The sequence below is a fragment of the Dreissena polymorpha genome, chromosome 8 (genome assembly GCF_020536995.1).
Source record: "Dreissena polymorpha isolate Duluth1 chromosome 8, UMN_Dpol_1.0, whole genome shotgun sequence".
Classification (NCBI taxonomy): Eukaryota; Metazoa; Mollusca; class Bivalvia; order Myida; family Dreissenidae; genus Dreissena; species Dreissena polymorpha.
The window spans coordinates 71,557,899-71,571,938 of record NC_068362.1 but is presented as its reverse complement, the minus strand read 5'-3'; the positions used below and the strand labels follow the sequence as shown (position 1 = coordinate 71,571,938).

At 38.3% G+C, this 14,040-nt stretch overlaps 1 protein-coding gene across 1 annotated transcript in view; it reads left to right on the top strand.

Annotated features, from left to right (window-relative positions):
* The window catches only part of LOC127840623 (huntingtin-like), a 140,926-nt gene that overhangs the window by 34,129 nt on the left and 92,757 nt on the right, over nucleotides 1-14,040 (top strand). The window contains exons 13-22 of the mRNA XM_052369034.1: nucleotides 1,083-1,175; nucleotides 2,582-2,682; nucleotides 3,395-3,656; nucleotides 4,367-4,527; nucleotides 5,733-5,875; nucleotides 7,358-7,493; nucleotides 8,769-8,965; nucleotides 9,538-9,656; nucleotides 10,073-10,258; nucleotides 12,820-13,028. Coding sequence (XP_052224994.1) covers nucleotides 1,083-1,175; nucleotides 2,582-2,682; nucleotides 3,395-3,656; nucleotides 4,367-4,527; nucleotides 5,733-5,875; nucleotides 7,358-7,493; nucleotides 8,769-8,965; nucleotides 9,538-9,656; nucleotides 10,073-10,258; nucleotides 12,820-13,028 — 1,607 coding nt within the window. The remainder of the gene's footprint in view (nucleotides 1-1,082; nucleotides 1,176-2,581; nucleotides 2,683-3,394; nucleotides 3,657-4,366; nucleotides 4,528-5,732; nucleotides 5,876-7,357; nucleotides 7,494-8,768; nucleotides 8,966-9,537; nucleotides 9,657-10,072; nucleotides 10,259-12,819; nucleotides 13,029-14,040) is intronic.

Genomic DNA, 14,040 nt, shown 5'->3' with positions numbered 1-14,040 from the left:
TAACTCTATCTACCTTAGTTTTTAAATTATTTCCCCTTTTATATAATTTCAAAGTAAATTTTTGTCCGGAGCATTACTCTAAATCTACTGAAGGGATTTACTTGAAACTTGACATATAAACAGATGGCAGCTAGGAGAAGTGCAGTGATCAAGAACCATAACTCTATCTACCAAAGTTTTTGAATTATTTCCCCTTTTATATAATTTCAAAGTAAATTTTTGTCCGGAGCATTACACTAAATTTACTGAAGGGATTTACCTGAAACTTGAAATATATTCAGATTGCAACTAGGAGAAGTGCAGCGATCAAGAAACATAACTCTATCTACCTTTGTTTTTGAATTATCTCCCCTTTTATGTAATTTCAAAGTAAATTTTTGTCCGGAGCATAACTCTAAATCTACTGAAGGGATTTACTTGAAACTAGAAATTTTAACAGATGGCAATAAGGAAAAGTGCAGTAACCATGAACCATAACTCTTTCGGCCGTAGGTTTTTTAATTATCTCCCTTTATTATTTTTTTTATTTTTTTATTATTTTTATTTTATTTTTTTAATTTATATATTTTAAATTATAATTAGATAGTAAATATTTTAGCTTTTCAATTTTTAATATCTCCCTTTATCTAATTTTACAATAATATTTTAATTTGAACACTTAAAATGAATAGATGAGTTTTAGGAAAAATACAGTGATCAAGAACAGTAATTGTTTATAGTCTTCATTTTTAATTACCTCCCTTTCTTTCCTTTACATATATTTTTTTCTCTACAGCATAATTCCATCACTATATAACTAATTGATCCTTGAAATATTAATAGATGACACAGCTGCCATGTTTTACAAATATTATTATACTCTCTAAAACAAATGTCATACAAGCAAACACATTTCGTCGGGGATTTGGAACTACTGTGACAAGCTCTTGTTTTTCTTGTCAAAATAATTGTTCATTTTAATCGGAGTTTGCGCACAAAGAGAAGAAGTGATCAATTACAAAAAGTGTTATTATTTCTTGTATCAAGAGTCCTTATCAAAGCAGAATTAAGTAGTATTTCCTTATATTTCTGTCACTCTTCAGGTTGAAATGCTGGAGCTTGTGCAGTTGTTGGATTTCAAGGTGATACAACACTTGGAGAATACCCAGCCGGTGGCTCATCATGGATATCTCGGGGTGTGTGCTCCATATAACTATATACATTGGGATACATATAAAAAATGCTGTGGTGTTGTAGATATACGGTAGATATAAATATAAACTTTATCAAAAGCAGAATATATTGCTGTGTAATAAGGCATGTTTGTGTGCATTTTAGCTTGGCTGTTTTCCGAGAAAACCCGAGGTATTGTCATAGCCTCCTCGTCGTTAGCCGTCCGCCATCCGGGTGTCATGCTTAAATCTTTACATTGGCTCTAAAATTAAAGTGCTTCCACCTACAACTTTGAAACTTCATATGTACATGCACCTTAATGAGTTCTGCACGCCCCACCCATTTTTGGGTCACTAAGTCAAAGGTCAAGGATACTGTGACCTCTAATATAAAACTTTAACTTTGCCTCTAACATCAAAGTGCTTCCACCTACAACTTTGAAACTTCATATGTACATGCACCTTGATGACTTCTACACACCACACCCATTGTTTGGTCACTAGGTTAAAGGTCAAGGTCACTGTTACCTCTAATATAAAACTTTAACTTTGCCTCTAACATCACAGTGCTTCCACCTACAACTTTGAAACTTCATATGTAGATGCACCTTGATGAGTTCTACACGCCACACCCATTTTGGGTCACTAGGTCAAAGGTCAAGGTCACTGTGACCTCTTAAAAAAAAAAATCTGACCAGCCGATCGTGGCACCCGTTATGTGGTGCTCTTGTTGGGTCACTAGGACAAAGGTCAAGGTCACTGTGACCTCTAAAAAAAAAAATAAAAAAATATTCTGACAAGCTTTTGCAGCCAGCGTGGAACCCATTATGCGGTGCTCTTGTTAGAAACAGTTACCATATTTTTCAGGATATAACACATCTTTTTTACAGACAAAAGTTACCTGCGACTTATTTTCTGAAGAGTCTTATTTATGGTATATGTTGCCCTAAAAGTTTTCAATATTTATTAATTGTTCTGTTTAAAATGTTTACATGGTAAGATAAAGAAATATTTTGCTTTAATATACTCTACCATATTTAATAACCGCAATTATTTTTTTACATTAATAATGTCAACCGTTTATCTTTAAAAATCAGAGTCCAGGAATGTTAAAAATTCTGAATTGATAACTTAATGATAGCTCTGGTAGTACCCATAGTATTATGAGATTTGGTCTGTATCATGCAAAAAATGGAATATGTCATATGCGTCCACCGTAGTTCCATGCCAGCCTGCGCAATTGTGGAGTCTGGTTAGGAGCTACCATGTCCCCTAATGAGACTGGAAACCTTCTGTGCCTTTATATAGCTTACAGGTTAGCTCCTGACCAGACTGTGAAAATTGTGCAGGCTGTTCTGTAGTTACGCTGGCCACATACAGCATAAGCCCCATTTTTGCATGACACTGATCTTATTTCTCTGCAATGGCAGGGTCTGGAGTTCCAGCGGCACATTCTTGAAGACCTGGTATGGCCTTTCATGGGGGATGAGGACATGAGAGTGAGAAAGGCAGCAGCGCAGACCGTTGTAATGTAAGCATGGGCAGCTTTGAATGTATTGATCAGTTGAATGGAATTAAATATACATGAAAGCGATGTGAGCAAAAAGAGTTGCCCAGAATTATTTCATGTTATCACAGTGCTGTAATGTATTGTGATTGATTTCTATTGTATTATTGGTTGATGAGACGGAGATAAACCTCCATTGCAGACTGCAGTGATGTAATGAGATCAATGACTTAATGAAAGATTTGTTGCTCTTAGTGAATACCTTTGTTAATAGTGTTCATGCTATCAATGCTGAATGAATGTATGTAATATTTGTACATATAAACCAATAAATCATTTTTAAGTCTTTATGCAAGAGTGCTGTACGTTTTATAGAAAAATGTTTAAAAAACACTTCTGAATATTAAATTTATTTAAGTATTTGTTCAGTAACTTGATCAGATGTAAACATTATGTTTGCTGCAAGTAATTGCCAGTACTTTGTTAGATTTATACAAGTCTACAAGAATCAGTTCACAAGAAGTAAGCTTTGTACAATATGAAGAAATTGTCTATGGGCTAAATATGTTACCATAACACATTTTATTATGAAATTTAAACATAGACACTTATATGATTCATTGAGACTTAATAGTTTTTCAGAATCAACCCCATATAGCTGTCCTTCAACTTGCTAGTATTGCAGAATTTTTCCAATAGCAGTTCATCGCCATACGCGTTGTTCATTACACTGCAGACTGATAGAGAGGCTGTTCTACCCTGTAGACTACCCCCATCAGGACCCTGTGATAGCCGTTGCCAGGGACAACACCAACCACTTTCTGTGGCCCATAATGCACAGCTGGTGCCTGAGGCCGCCGCCCTCCGTGCAGGGATTGGTTGATCCGTACCATGTGACCCCGGGACAGGTTGTGCAGTCAAGCGTTGAGAGTGTACTCTCCCGCATTGTGATGCACCTGCTGCGTAAGCTGAATTTGGCGACCTCGAAACATGAACGGGTATATTGATGGTTTCTTAAGTGCATGGCTTGTATTCACCAACTCGTTCTTACACTTAAGAATGAAGAATAGACTTAGGACCAAGAAAAATAATCCAGCATTTAAATATATACTTGTTTCCACAGGTGATATGCTTTTAATTACCTTAACAGAATGTTCTACATGAAGGATAATATTGATAGACGCATTTAAAACCAAGTTTGAGAAAAATTATTAAAATTCTTAAATATTCAAATTTAAGGAATATTTTTTATTAGAAGACTAAAGTCTTAGAATTGCTTGGTGAATAGGGGCCCATGTGTTAGAATTGTAGATTTAAAGTGTCGTGTACAAGTTCTTCAAATCATTTTAATGGTTCAGTTTTGTCAAGGATTAATATTAAGCTGAAAATTAAAGACAAATTTAAAAATAGAGAGGTTATTTATGTAAATTGAAAGCAAGCAATGCCATGATGCATACAGTTTGAAAATAATATTCACTTCAATAAATTCTGTAATGTGCACATAATGGAAAATATATGAATATGTTGTTGTTTATTGTTATAGAGATCAGTTACTGAACTACTTTCAAGCATATTTCTCTCTCTTATTTCTAATGTTATTATCTCAAGCTACCCATTGGGATCAGTTGCCGAACTACCTTTGATATTTCTATCATAACCAACATCACCAACTTAAAAACCAACTTTGTAATTTCCTGATTCGTTACAGGCGGGTTTTATCCAGTGCCTGTGCATGCTGTCAGAGCGGTATGCCACCAGCCTATACCCCCACGCCTGGGGTTGTGCTGTTCCCAAACCCCTCGGTCAGCGGCGAGCCTCCACATCTACAGGCTACCGTAGGCCGCCCAGTCGGACATTGAGCACTTCCAGGTAGGTATTGTTGTTCGATCCTTGCTTTGGGAAAATGGAGTTTAATGCATGTGCGTAAAATGTAATCCCAGGTTAGCCTAAGCAGTCTGCACAGGCTTACCAGGGACAACAATTTGCGATTTTTTTGTGTCCCGGATCGAATGATCGGGGGTTATCTTGTTTTTGGACTGTCTGTCTGTCATTCTGTCCCAAAACTTTTAACCTTGGTCATAACTTTTGCAATATCAAAGATAGAAACTTGATATTTGGCATGCAGGTGTATCTCATGGAGCTGCACATTTTGAGTGGAGAAAGGTCAAGGTCATCCTTCAAGTTCAAAGGTCAAATATATGGCTTCAAAGCGACACAGTAGGGGGAATTGTGTTTCACAAACACAGCTCTTGTTGTACTTTTTGTTTAAAAAGTAATTTAATTTTAAATTTCAAATATATCATCATCATGAATACAGATATGCCAGAGCCAGTTTTCCTTCCCATTCACATTTTTCATGCTCCACAAATTACTGCGTTATTTGCCTATTAACAAATCTGACAAAGTGTTGGCTTGGGGAATGCGAGATATATGTCACATTTTCAACAAAGCTTTTGTTTTATATAATTCCAGAGCAAGCAGAATGTAAGTGGAATGTCCCATACCAATGGATGTCTATATTAGCATCATTCTAGGACAACTGGGCTTAATGCACATGCGTCAAGTGTTGTCCCAGATTAGCCTGTGCAGTTTGCACTGGCTAATCAGGGACAGCACTTTCAGCTTTTATGGAATTATTTGCTTAAAGGAAGTCTCTTTTTTATGAAAATCAAGTGTAAGCGTGTGCGAATGCACATGCTAATCTGGGATGACACTTTATGCACATGCATTATGCCCCATTTTACCAGAGAGTGGCTTATATGCATGTAAATCTGTTGTTTGACAGGCAGCTCAGGGGGCTGCCCTGCTGATCTTTCCTTGAATAAATGCATGTGCGTTAAGTGTCACTATAGATTAGCCTGTGCAGTCCGCACTGGCTCATCAGGGACAACACTTTCAGCTTTTATGGAATTATTTGTTTAGAGGAAGTATCATCTACTCTACATTCCATTTTAATCAGAAAATTTTGTTCCTGATTAGCCTGTCATCTGGGATGACACTTTACGCCCATTCATTAAGCCCTGTTTTCCGAGATTAAGACTTATATATACATGCATGTCAATATCTACTTTCAGCACATTCAGCCTTGAGGAGCTGACAGGTAGCTCCGGGGGTGGGCTGCTACCGACCCTCCTAGCCCTACTGACCTCTACAGGGGTCACGCTGGATCTGACCTCTCACCAGCAGGCACTACAGTTGGCGGGTAACCTGATAGCAGGTGAGTTAAAGGAGAAGTATCCTCCCTGAATAGTCTGTGTGAACTGCACAGGCTAGTCTGGGACGACACTTTACGCAAATTCATAAGGCCTTGTTTTCTGACCACTCACTAGCAGGTTCTACAGTTGGCCGGCAACATGATAGCAGGTGGTTGCTTGGAAGAATTTAGTATACAGGGATGTGATTTCTCCTCCTTTCAGCTGAGGTCCTCTTTTTAATTTCAAAGTTATTTTACCACTGGTTATTAACATGGCTTGATCTATAGACAAATGAAGAATTTTAGTTGAATCCTTTAAGGGGGATAGAGCATTTTTCCCCGAGTTCTTTAATTGTACCTCTGAGTATGTATGTGCTTGTGATTTTGGGTGAAATATTCCAAAATAAGTCACGTTTTAACAAGAGCCACTGATACATACATTAATTTAATTATCAATATTTATTCAGCAAAATTTCCCAGCTATAATGGCGACATGTGTGATCACACTTCTGGACTTTTTTTGGTTTGGTTGTGTTTTCTTAATGCAATAGTTGTAATTGTTCCTTAGTGATGTTAACTGAGCATTTTATTCAATATCAAATTTTTACATGTGACATGGTCCCATGTATTTTCTAGTGTTTTGTTAAACAATATCCTTAAGTTTAGTAAAACTACTTTTAAAATAAAGAAAATTCATGCGCCCCAACTTTCATTATTCAATGAAGTTACCTGTAATTAGGTGGGAGTGCTGGAACAACAGTCCTTAAACAGTACAGGGTCAGATGCGGAAGAACGTCATAAACTTCAAAATACACACATTCACACAAGCTATTGTATATCTTCATTGGTATTTTATATTAATTACTAATTTGCTCTGTGTGTGTTTTTATGCCCCCGGTAGGGTGGCATATAGCAGTTGAACTGTCCGTCAGTCAGTATGTCAGTATGTGTGTATGTCAGTCTGACCGCCCATCCGAAAAAAACTTTAACGTTGGCCATAACTTTTGCATTATTGAAGATAGAAAATTGATATTTGGGATGCATGTGTATCTCATGAAGCTGCACATTTTGAGTGGTGGAAGTTCAAGGTCAAGGTCATCCTTCAAGGTCAAAGGTCAAAAATAAAATAAAATTCAAAGCGGCGTTCTCATGAAGCTGCACATTTTGAGTGGTGGAAGTTCAAGGTTAAAGTCATCCTTCAAGGTCAAAGGTCAACAAAAAATATTTTTTTCTTTCAAAACGGCGCAATAGGGGGCATTGTGTTTCTGACGAACACATCTCTTGTTAATCATAAGTCCATATCAGCACTTTTAACTATCTTTTAGTGGCTGCTGATTGTCACGATAAGCTTTTATCATGGTTACTTTCCAATACATATCAAGTTTGGGAAGAAACAAATTAATTGATGGACAATTAATATTTTACATTTTTATAATATGCTCATACACAGGGACACTATATGCACTTTTCAGTGTCTTGTTAATTAGAACATTTTTTATATTGTAGGAAGTGCCTACAGATGTTTAAGGAACCATGATTCTGACAGCAAAGCAGACAGCCAATCAGAAGATGGGGTGTGGCCTGCTTTATCCAATCGTCTGCTTGTACCACTTGTGGACCAATTGTTGACGCATGTTGCTAGGTAACCATGAATAATGCTGTTTGTTTACTTTATGCTATAAGTTTTATTTAAAAATATATATTTTTTTTTAGCTAAACTATTCAATGAATATTCGAAGCCAAACTTCCCACCCCGTCTGCATTGGCAGTGTCTGTCTAATGCACAGGGTAAGGTGAATGAGGTCACTGACCAAGTTACATAACTCACTTGCAATTATGGGGTACTTATTCCACTTTTTGTTCTTAAAAATTCATGTTAAATGTTTGCGTGAAACAACTATATGTCTTAGGAATCTATGCATATTATACTAAAACTAAACATGTGTATTGAAGCTCTTTATAAACAGTCCCTGACCAAGACCTATATCTTAAACCTTTTAGCAGGATTTGGTCCCTTTTAAACTTTAAAATACTTTTTTACTACTACTATGGAATTGATAATTCACTCAAGTCTCCCCAATCATCCTGTGAGGTCACCGACCACAGCCCATAACTCTGACCTGCAGTTTAGCAGAATTAATCCCGATTTTGTACTTTTTTGCACTAAGGAAATTCAGCTTTAAGTGTAAGGAAATTCAGCTTTAAGTTCAAGGCAATTCAGCTTTAAGTGTAAGGATATTCAGCTTTAAGTGTAAGGATATTCAGCTTTAAGTGTAAGAATTCAGCTTTAAGTGTAAGGAAATTCAGCTTTAAGTATGCGGAAATTCAGCTTAAGTTTTTGTACAACAACTCCTATCTTTAGCTGACATGGAGACCTAGCATGGTGTTTCACTGGGAGCCAGTAAGGTCATGGCCCAAGTCACAGTTTCTAAAAATAGATTAAAAGTTTGCCCTCAGTAGCTTATTTTAGGAAGTAGGTTACAGGTTGATGTAGAGAGGGTTTGCATTTTAGGCCAGAGCTAGCTCACTTGGTATTGTGCTGGACTATAAATCCTTGGAGTTAGGGTTAGGGTTAGAGCTGGTTCAATTCATGGCCTATTATGTCTAGAGCAATGTCCTACCTTTGATAAAAGTAGAGAAGTTTTCATTTACTGGCATGAGTATGTTTAGGTAGTACTGGTAAACCTGCTTACCCAAGAAAAGAGTAGGCTAACTGGCAGTGATATTACTGCAATATGGTGAACAAATCCTCTTAGACCATCCCTTTCTATCTAACTGCAACACATTTCCCTCTCTGAGAAGCTTCTCTGAATACATGTATGGACTGTTACTCCACAGAGAGGAAAATTCTAGATCTCAAACTTCTTAGGTAAATGTTAAATAAAGTTGTATTTAAAGGAATTATTGCGCATTGCAGGGTTCTGAATGCCTTCTCCCACGTGATAGAGGATCAGAGCCCAGGCCCAACTCAAGTGAAGTCCGGGCTCCCCTCCCTGCCCACCGGCACCAACCTGAGCCCCATCAAGCGTAAGAACAAGACAGAGAAGGAGTCAGGGTCAGCACCCTCCACCCCTGGGGCAGACAACAAGGCTACCCCGAAGTCTGCACAGAAAGGTGTGCTTTTAAGCTTACATATGCTTTTGATTGCCAAAATCAACCTGGTAGTGACCTTTATGTGACCCCAAAATAATCTGAGAAAAGTAAGCTTCAAGTCTGCACAGAAAGTTGTGCCATTCAGCTTATGCATGCTGGTGCTTGCCAATATTAACCTTGTACTGACCTGTATGTAACCACGAAAAATAAGCTGAAAAATATATGCTATGAAGTTTACACATGGATTGGCAGTCCCTGTATTAACCTGGTGCTGACCTGTGTGAAACACTGCAGTCAGCTCGAAGATTTATCATGTAATACAAATTCAATGGATTTGGATAGCCTAGAGTAACAAATGGATTATAGTGGAAGCAGAATGTACAAAATAGCAAATTGCAAATGATAATTTCAGGATTTAAACCTCAAGTTATTTTTTTAAACAAACCCTTCACAATTATTCATGCAAGCTTTTTATTACCCAATTAGTTCTATAAATAAGCCAAAGCAAGCTCTGAAAAAGTGTTTTGTCCTGTTACAAAAACTTGTGTAACTTGCAGAAAAAATATTCAATTTGAATCGTTCTGTCTCTGCAGAGAAAGAAAAGGATTCTGACAAGGATCGTAGTAAGAAAGAAGGGCTGGGGACATTCTACATTCTGCCCCACTTTGTCAAGTTCTATGATGCCCTAAAAGGGGCATACTCAAACTATAAGGTAACAATTACTTTTAAATAAAAAAGTCATACTGGTTACTTTAATAACAGCTTAAATTTATTTATGTTTTGTTAGATAATGCTATGATTTTCAAAATTGCAGATTTCCATATTTAAGATTTTCATGTTACAGAATTCTCTTTTCCAGGATTTTAGATTTAAATGTTTCAGAATCCCATGTTCAAGGATTCATATTTCAATCTTTCATGATTTTGAATGTCAGTGCTTCAAATTTCCATATTTCAGATTTGCATCCTTGCACATGTAAAATTTGCAGGCTTTACATTTTCATGTTCCAGAATTGCATGTATAAGATGACTTTTATTTGTGCAGACTTCAGATTTTCACATGTATGGTATCCATGTTATAGAATCTGCATGTTTCAAGATTGTAATTCTTCAGATTTCCCTGTTTCAGATTTCCCTGGACCTGAGCAGCTCAGACAAATTCTGTCAGCTTCTGAAGACCAGTCTTGCTGTCCTCTCACAAATCCTCGAGGTTGCCACGCTGTCTGATGTCGGCAAACACGCTGAAGAGTTTTTGAACTACCTGAAGGCTTCCATATCACTTGAGCCCACTGACACCATACTTTGTGTACAACAGGTACTGTAGCAATGGGTATTTCTGGGAAAACTGGTCTTAATGCATGTGCGTTAAGTGTCATCCAAGATTAGCCTGTGCGGTGTGCACAGTCTAATCATAGATGACACTTTCTGCTTTCATGGATTTTTTTGTAAAATTAAAGTCTCTTCTAAATGAATATCCCGTCTAGGAATCTTGAACTTCACTTTACGATATATTGAGCCAAGTTGTCCTAGATCAAGACTTATTTGGTTCTTGGGGTTATGGTAAAATGTGATTGCTTAAGTGTTTTTTGTTTTCTGCTGATAATTGTCTCTGTTCAAAAATAGATTCTTGAAATATTCTTTTCTTATTTTTTGATGGTATGTAATGAGTTATTGTTAAGTTAAAAAATATATATGGAAGTTTGAAATTGCTAAGGGGCTTAATTGGGAACACACAATTACAGCAATAGTTTAGATGAGATGGTGCAAAACAAAACAAGAACATATTATTATTAAGTGTTGCAATATATTGCGCATACAAAAGACCTTGTTTGTAAAGCATCTATCATGTCGATTTTTTTTTTACACTTTTATATTCAGTTTATTACTTTGCATAAATGACACATTTGGCAGCTGATTAAGGAATGCCAAAGAGATCAAGGGTTTTCGAAGGACCAAGGCTGCTTGAGAAGGTATGTCAGGTGCAGAACGGACTGCTGTAATCCCTGCCTAAAATGTATATGAGTCCCGCCATGGGAAAACTGGGCTAATTACTTGTGTGTAAAGTGTCTTCCAAGAATAGCCTGTGTGTAAAGTGTCTTCCAAGACTAGCCTGTGTGTAAAGTGTCTTCCAAGACTAGCCTGTGTGTAAAGTGTCTTCCAAGACTAGCCTGTGTGTAAAGTGTCTTCCAAGACTAGCCTGTGTAAAGTGTCTTCCAAGACTAGCCTGTGTGTAAAGTGTCTTCCAAGACTAGCCTGTGTGTAAAGTGTCTTCCAAGACTAGCCTGTGTGTAAAGTGTCTTCCAAGACTAGCCTGTGTGTAAAGTGTCTTCCAAGACTAGCCTGTGTGTAAAGTGTCTTCCAAGACTAGCCTGTGTGTTAAGTGTCTTCCAAGACTAGCCTGTGTGTAAAGTGTCTTCCAAGACTAGCCTGTGTGTAAAGTGTCTTCCAAGACTAGCCTGTGTGTAAAGTGTCTTCCAAGACTAGCTTGTGTGTAAAGTGTCTTCCAAGACTAGCCTGTGTGTAAAGTGTCTTCCAAGACTAGCCTGTGTGTAAAGTGTCTTCCAAGACTAGCCTGTGTGTAAAGTGTCTTCCAAGACTAGCCTGTGTGTAAAGTGTCTTCCAAGACTAGCCTGTGTGTAAAGTGTCTTCCAAGACTAGCCTGTGTGTAAAGTGTCTTCCAAGACTAGCCTGTGTAAAGTGTCTTCCAAGACTAGCCTGTGTAAAGTGTCTTCCAAGACTAGCCTGTGTGTAAAGTGTCTTCCAAGACTAGCCTGTGTGTAAAGTGTCTTCCAAGACTAGCCTGTGTGTAAAGTGTCTTCCAAGACTAGCCTGTGTAAAGTGTCTTCCAAGACTAGCCTGTGTGTAAAGTGTCTTCCAAGACTAGCCTGTGTGTAAAGTGTCTTCCAAGACTAGCCTGTGTAAAGTGTCTTCCAAGACTAGCCTGTGTGTAAAGTGTCTTCCAAGACTAGCCTGTGTGTAAAGTGTCTTCCAAGACTAGCCTGTGTAAAGTGTCTTCCAAGACTAGCCTGTGTGTAAAGTGTCTTCCAAGACTAGCCTGTGTGTAAAGTGTCTTCCAAGACTAGCCTGTGTGTTAAGTGTCTTCCAAGACTAGCCTGTGTGTAAAGTGTCTTCCAAGACTAGCCTGTGTGTAAAGTGTCTTCCAAGACTAGCCTGTGTGTAAAGTGTCTTCCAAGACTAGCTTGTGTGTAAAGTGTCTTCCAAGACTAGCCTGTGTGTAAAGTGTCTTCCAAGACTAGCCTGTGTGTAAAGTGTCTTCCAAGACTAGCCTGTGTGTAAAGTGTCTTCCAAGACTAGCCTGTGTGTAAAGTGTCTTCCAAGACTAGCCTGTGTGTAAAGTGTCTTCCAAGACTAGCCTGTGTGTAAAGTGTCTTCCAAGACTAGCCTGTGTGTAAAGTGTCTTCCAAGACTAGCCTGTGTGTAAAGTGTCTTCCAAGACTAGCCTGTGTAAAGTGTCTTCCAAGACTAGCCTGTGTGTAAAGTGTCTTCCAAGACTAGCCTGTGTAAAGTGTCTTCCAAGACTAGCCTGTGTGTAAAGTGTCTTCCAAGACTAGCCTGTGTGTAAAGTGTCTTCCAAGACTAGCCTGTGTGTAAAGTGTCTTCCAAGACTAGCCTGTGTGTAAAGTGTCTTCCAAGACTAGCCTGTGTGTAAAGTGTCTTCCAAGACTAGCCTGACAGGCTGTGAAATCTTCACGGGCTATTCAGGGACAACAATTTTTAGTTTAAAAGAAGTCTCATCTAAAAGAAATTTCAGTTAAGGCGGAAAATGTTGCCCCTGATTAGCCTATGCAGACACACATTTCATATGCCCAGTGGTCCCAGAACAAAAGTCATATATGCCCTTCCTGAAAATTGCAGTTACTGAAGGCCCTATTTGGCACAAACCTATGCAGCCAGTGGGAGGACAACCAGTTGCTATCCAGCCCCCTGGGGCGACCCCATGGGCATGGCGGGGCCCACGAGGGGCTCTACCAGTGCACCTTCACCCACCCGTACTCCCAGTTCACTCAGTCCCTCGCAGCCGCCACCATCAAGGCAGTCAGTCCGGACTATGAGGACACCACTGGGTATGTTTGATATGTTACGTTAAGTATGCTTTAGATGTCTTCTTGAGAGGTTTTAGCTCTTTTGTATGGAGTATATGTGCCATGCTCTAGGAAAACAGGGTCTTAATGCATGTGTGCACAGTGTTGTCCCAGATCAGCCTGTGGGGTCCGCACAGGCTTATCAGGAAATACACTTTTCACTTTCATGGAAATTTTGTGTTTCAAGGAAGTCTCTTCTTATAAAACGTCCATTGTAGGATGAAAATGCTGTCGCTAATTAGCCTGTGCAGACTACCCAGGCTTATCTAAAACTTTGCTGTACATTCATGTGTTTTGTTATCTCTGAGTGTGGCTCATATTTTTGCCAAAGTCCTTGTTTGCTGGACCTTCTGTTTGTGATAATTGATTGAACCATGTGACGACATGCTTTTATTTAGCCCTTCAATAGAAAAAGTTATGTCTAAAATTCAGACATTGTCAATCTAGTGTATTTGTCTTTTGTCTGGATTTTGTTTCCCTTGGCATTGATTGCTTTTTGCAATATGCCAAATGATTATTTTTTACAATTGGCAGATTATTTTATTGGTTCCACCAGATATATTTGTATATGCCTTTTTTGCATGTTTGATGAAGAAAAAAAAGATCAAGTCTTTAACTCTTTTTAACTCACCTGATTGCTCAGGTGAGCTTTTGTGACCGGTCTTTGTCCGTCGTCTGTCTGTCCGTCCACATTTGTTCGTAAACACTCTAGAAGCCACATTTAGTGTCCGATCTTCATGAAACTTGGTCAGAAGCTTCGTCCCAATGAAATCTCGGTCGAGTTTGAAACTGGGTTGTGCCGGGTCAACAACTTGGTCACTAGGTCAAAAAAAGGAAAAAACTTGTAAACACTGTAGAAGTCACATTTCATGCCAAATCTTCATGTAACTTTGTCAAAATATTTGTCATAATGATATGTTGGTTGAGTGCAAAAGTGGTTCCGGTCCGTTGAAAAACATGGCCGCCAGTGGGCAGGGCAGTTTTCCTTATTTGG